We start from the raw sequence: 4,276 nt of genomic DNA, 5'->3' as shown, positions 1-4,276 counted from the left end.
ACAACCGTTGTGTGCATGATGGGAAATTGTGCCATCTTTCTAACAACAAAGTACAATGGCAGCATCTATGTCCTAAATTCACACAATGTGGAGATCGACTTATATATAATAATTACAGTTTGTTAGAAGACTTGTGTCGCCAACCTGTGACAAACAAAAAAAGTCACACACACACACAACATGATGTAACTCCCACGCTGCAGGTTTGTGTTCAGAAGCATGACAAGACCGAAGCAATCCAACATAATAGTCTGGACAGAACACAGTACGCCCCATTTCAACACTAATGTGTAAGGTTTTTGAAGAAAAATAAAATAAAATGTGCACAATTTAAACTGGCCCTCCCCTGTCCGCTTTCACTGCATATAACTGCAACCTCCTTTGGTTGAATGGCAGGTTTAAAAATTCTTTGCTAACCACCCACTGACATGAAGATCATAAATCCTCCCACTCTGCACTTGGGAAAATTACTCTGGCTGGACTCAGGCATGTCTTTCTTGCACTTATCTATACAATGCAATATGGAGCTGGCACAGGGACACCGCTGCGTTCATGCACACCCACCTTCGACTCTGCTCTTTGCTGGGAAGGACGTTATCAGTGACTGACAAAGACATCGTTTTACACACGCTGTTAGATTTTTATTTGATGAACTTTTTCAACGTTAATAAAAACAAATATATTGCAAAAATTGTTGATGTTGCAGTATTTACTGGGTCAGGTGAGAGATGGTGGTCTGGAAGGCGAAGGTGATGTGCTTTCGTGAGTAATCAAGGTAGGGGTCCGAGAACGACTGTGCATCCCCGGAGAAGTGTCTCCACTGCATGAGCTCGGACATGCTGAGATGCTTCTGCGTCGGCCCTTTACGGTCACCTTGGCGACCGAGCTGGCAGGGCCTACCAGAAGTGTGGCCCTTCTCCTCCTCCTCTTCCACCACGTCTGAAGGAGAGAAAGATCAGCGTCAGCCTGGTGGCACACTGGCGTGGGTGTGAGTGACGCGTCCGTATTGCCTACCGTTTACTGTGCCGTCCATGCTGCAGCCGCAGTTCAACAGGTCGTGAGTCAGACAGGGAGTTTCCGTCAGGCTGAAGAGATCTCGCAGCTCACTAGAGGAGAAACTTGTGTGTTCTGCTGCTTTTCCCATATCAACCACAGTCCCCGACAGGCCCTGCTTGGACACCTGTCTCTGATATATACGCTCTTCAATTGTACCTGAGATAAAGTAAAAGAAAACCCACAAACATTAGCTTTAAATTAAAACTCAACTTTGATTTTCTAACTTATTTGGATAGAGCCTGCCTGCAGTGAGAAGTCGATAAATGTGGACAGTTTTCTTCTGTCCATCTCTCCACACTCGAGCCATGGCCTAAACAGGCAGAAAGAAAACAATTATACCGCAGTATAAGAGACAAATAAACAGTGCCATCTGGTGAACATTAAAAAGAAATGCACGACTTTTATTCCTTCCAAAAAAAAATTTAATTAGGCCAGTTAGAGGTGGGAATCTTGAGGCACTCCACAATTTGATAACGATCCACGAGGCAATGATTCAATTATCAATGCATCCCAGATCTGCTTATTTTTTTAGCAATGTTTCTCTTTACTATAAGACTAGACCAATATTACTTTTCTCCACCAAAGTGCATTTTTAACTAAAGACTTGTTTTACTTTTATTGAGAAAATAAAAATTCTGACATGAAAAATATTTTGTTTGATAATCAAAATCCTTCACAGCATCAAAAGTGAAAAAAATTTCCCTGAACTCAACAACTTTAAATAAGATAATGTTAGGTTTTACTTTAATAAAACACTCTTTAAGTCACGTCAAACTAAATAAATAGTGTCTAGCTAGCCGCACATTGTGATTTTGCAAATTTGTCATGTTCCCTAAATATCTATTGTTGGTATGACATAACTTAGACACCGCTCGACTTTTATCCACCGTGACCGTCGACACTATGAAAGTCAAAATGCTTCAAACGATCACTTTAAGGGAAGTCGGAGCCGGTTGGATGACGAGATCTGGAAGGTCAGCCATGTTTGTTTCTCCTCTAAAATATCAGAGTGAGCTTGTTACTTTTACTTTAAAATCATACACATTTTTTTATTGTTTTTTTTAAATTCCTAAAGTGATTTAGATTTGTTTATGGAATGTAATCGATGCATCTAATAATCAATTTTTGCCACCACCACTAGTTATGGTTAGTGTTAAAAACCGTGTGGGAAATGCAGCAAATTGAATTTCCAACTATTTTTTTACTTGGTCGCATGTAAATTTGTGCAAATAATATTGGCCAAAAATAATGAGAATTTTATTTTATATATATATATATATATATATATATATATATATATATATATATATATATATATTTTGTGAGTGTTAACAAGTAACTCTCTTATTATTTTCCCCAAATCGTATCGACTTACATTAAAGGCTTGGATTCCTTATGAGAATATACATAATTTCTTAAAATAAATTAAAATATTGTTTTCAAATCACTCCAAAGATGTGTTGCCAGAGCAGCTTTCAGCACAGCAGCACAAAGGAATCAAAGCAAATGCAGCGACAACCTTTGAACTACAGACACATTTATGGCCGTCTCACCTGGATGTCGTTGGCAGGGTTCCAGTCGATGTCGTACAGCACCAGGTGAGACGCTCCGATCAGGTTCAGCCCCACCCCGCCGGCTTTAGAGCTCAGGAGAAACAGGAAGTTCTGAGAATAGGAGCTGTTAAAGCCGTCAACCAGTCGCTGCCTCTGGCCCGTTGGAGTTTGACCATCTAATCGACAGAAGGTGTAGCCCATGTGTTTGCACAGGTCCTGCAGCAAGTCAAGAGTCTGAGTGTAGTTTGACACTAGAACCACCCTGCAGAGGAAAGAGGGCTTTTAATAACACATTAATCCTCAGAATGTATTTGAAAATGAAAAAGAAAGTAAATCTTTACCCAGACGTTCACACACACCTGTCTGAAGGACTGAGCTGTCTGATGGCAGCCAGCAGGTCAGAGAGAACCAGCAGTTTTCCTGAGTCGGCAGTGTTGAACCCTGTTAAAGAATATGATTCTGGGAAAAGATCTGCCAGTCCTTCATATAGGGAGCTCTCCAAAGATCCACTCTCTGTTCTTTCCTGCAGAAAATAAAGACATTGGTTCAACAGCTTTGCAAACCTTCACACACAAGTGGAGGTTTGTCTCCCCCTAGAGGCCCCACCTTCACAGTGGCGTAGAGCAGGCCGGGGTGGTTGCAGAGCTTCTTCAGGGCAGTAATGCAAGCCAGGTGTGTGCTGGTCTGTGTGGAGCCCTGCAGACAAGCTCTGAAGACGCGGTGGCAGAGGAGATGTTGGTACAGCTCCCGCTGCAGGGCTGACGGCTCGCAGAACAACGTCCAGTCGACGCGAGGGGGTAAGTAACGGTTTATGATTTCCTGGGTCCTCCTTAGGATGAACATGCCAGTCAGACGGGAGAGTTCGGCGGCTCGCTCTTCTCCTAAAACTCTCTCCTCCTGTTGAAATAAAATGCATATATATTAAAAGAATACAGTTCAATGAAACTACAATCAAGATTAAAAAGATGGACGGGGCTGCTTTACCTCTGTGCACGACGGCTGTCTTGAGCGTAGAATCGGTTCCTCATACACTTTTCTATAGGCAGTCGGCGACCCAAGAACCCCTGGATTTACAAACTCGATGATTGCATAGAACTCTTGCAGATCATTTTGGACCGGTGTCCCTGATAACCAAAAGCATCAATGTAAAAATTCTGCAGTTGTTGTTTGTCATAAATGCCCTAAAGGTTTCCAGGTGAGGAAGCACCTGTGAGAATGACTCTGCGGTCACAACTGAGGCTGGTGAGCGCCGAGGAGGTTTTGATGCTGCTGTTCTTTAGCCTGTGACCCTCATCGCATATTATGAGACCAAATTCCACTTTCTGTACCTGCAGAGTAAAGATGACATGAGCTGAAGATGCTCTACTTTGGTGTGAAAGATCACAAGGATCTGTGAGTGTGAAGCTGCAGTACCTGCTCCAGGCAGCGCAGCAGCATTTCATAGCTGATCACAAGAACGCTGTGCAGAGGAGATAACACAAACTGCTCGATTCTGTGGTCCTAAGAGGATGCAGAGGCAAACAAAGAGATTTTATGAATTTACACATTTTCAAAAGAATAGATATTAAAAAAGACAAATGTCATTAAAAAAGAAGGGCTAAAAAAAACATTTTTTAATTAATTAGTTTGATTGCAGTATGCAATCAAACTATTGTTCTTCTGTTTTA

General features: G+C 41.9%; 2 protein-coding genes across 2 annotated transcripts in view; one reads left to right on the top strand and one right to left on the bottom strand.

The window, feature by feature from the left end:
* Positions 1-691: 691 nt before the first annotated feature.
* rad54b (RAD54 homolog B) overlaps positions 692-4,276 on the bottom strand; it is a gene marked incomplete in the record, with an annotated part of 12,004 nt that continues 8,419 nt past the window's right edge. Inside the window, 9 exon segments of the mRNA XM_024267182.2 lie at positions 692-939; positions 1,015-1,212; positions 1,300-1,366; positions 2,610-2,871; positions 2,969-3,132; positions 3,216-3,506; positions 3,594-3,733; positions 3,817-3,937; positions 4,023-4,109. Coding sequence (XP_024122950.1) covers positions 710-939; positions 1,015-1,212; positions 1,300-1,366; positions 2,610-2,871; positions 2,969-3,132; positions 3,216-3,506; positions 3,594-3,733; positions 3,817-3,937; positions 4,023-4,109 — 1,560 coding nt within the window.
* The window catches only part of rnf41l (ring finger protein 41, like), a 12,925-nt gene continuing 11,929 nt past the window's right edge, over positions 3,281-4,276 (top strand). The window contains exon 1 of the mRNA XM_024267183.1: positions 3,281-3,406. The gene's annotated coding sequence lies outside the window, so the exon portion shown is untranslated. The remainder of the gene's footprint in view (positions 3,407-4,276) is intronic.

The sequence above is a fragment of the Oryzias melastigma genome, linkage group LG16 (assembly GCF_002922805.2).
Source record: "Oryzias melastigma strain HK-1 linkage group LG16, ASM292280v2, whole genome shotgun sequence".
Taxonomy (NCBI): Eukaryota; Metazoa; Chordata; class Actinopteri; order Beloniformes; family Adrianichthyidae; genus Oryzias; species Oryzias melastigma.
This window is presented reverse-complemented; position numbering and strand designations above follow the sequence as displayed.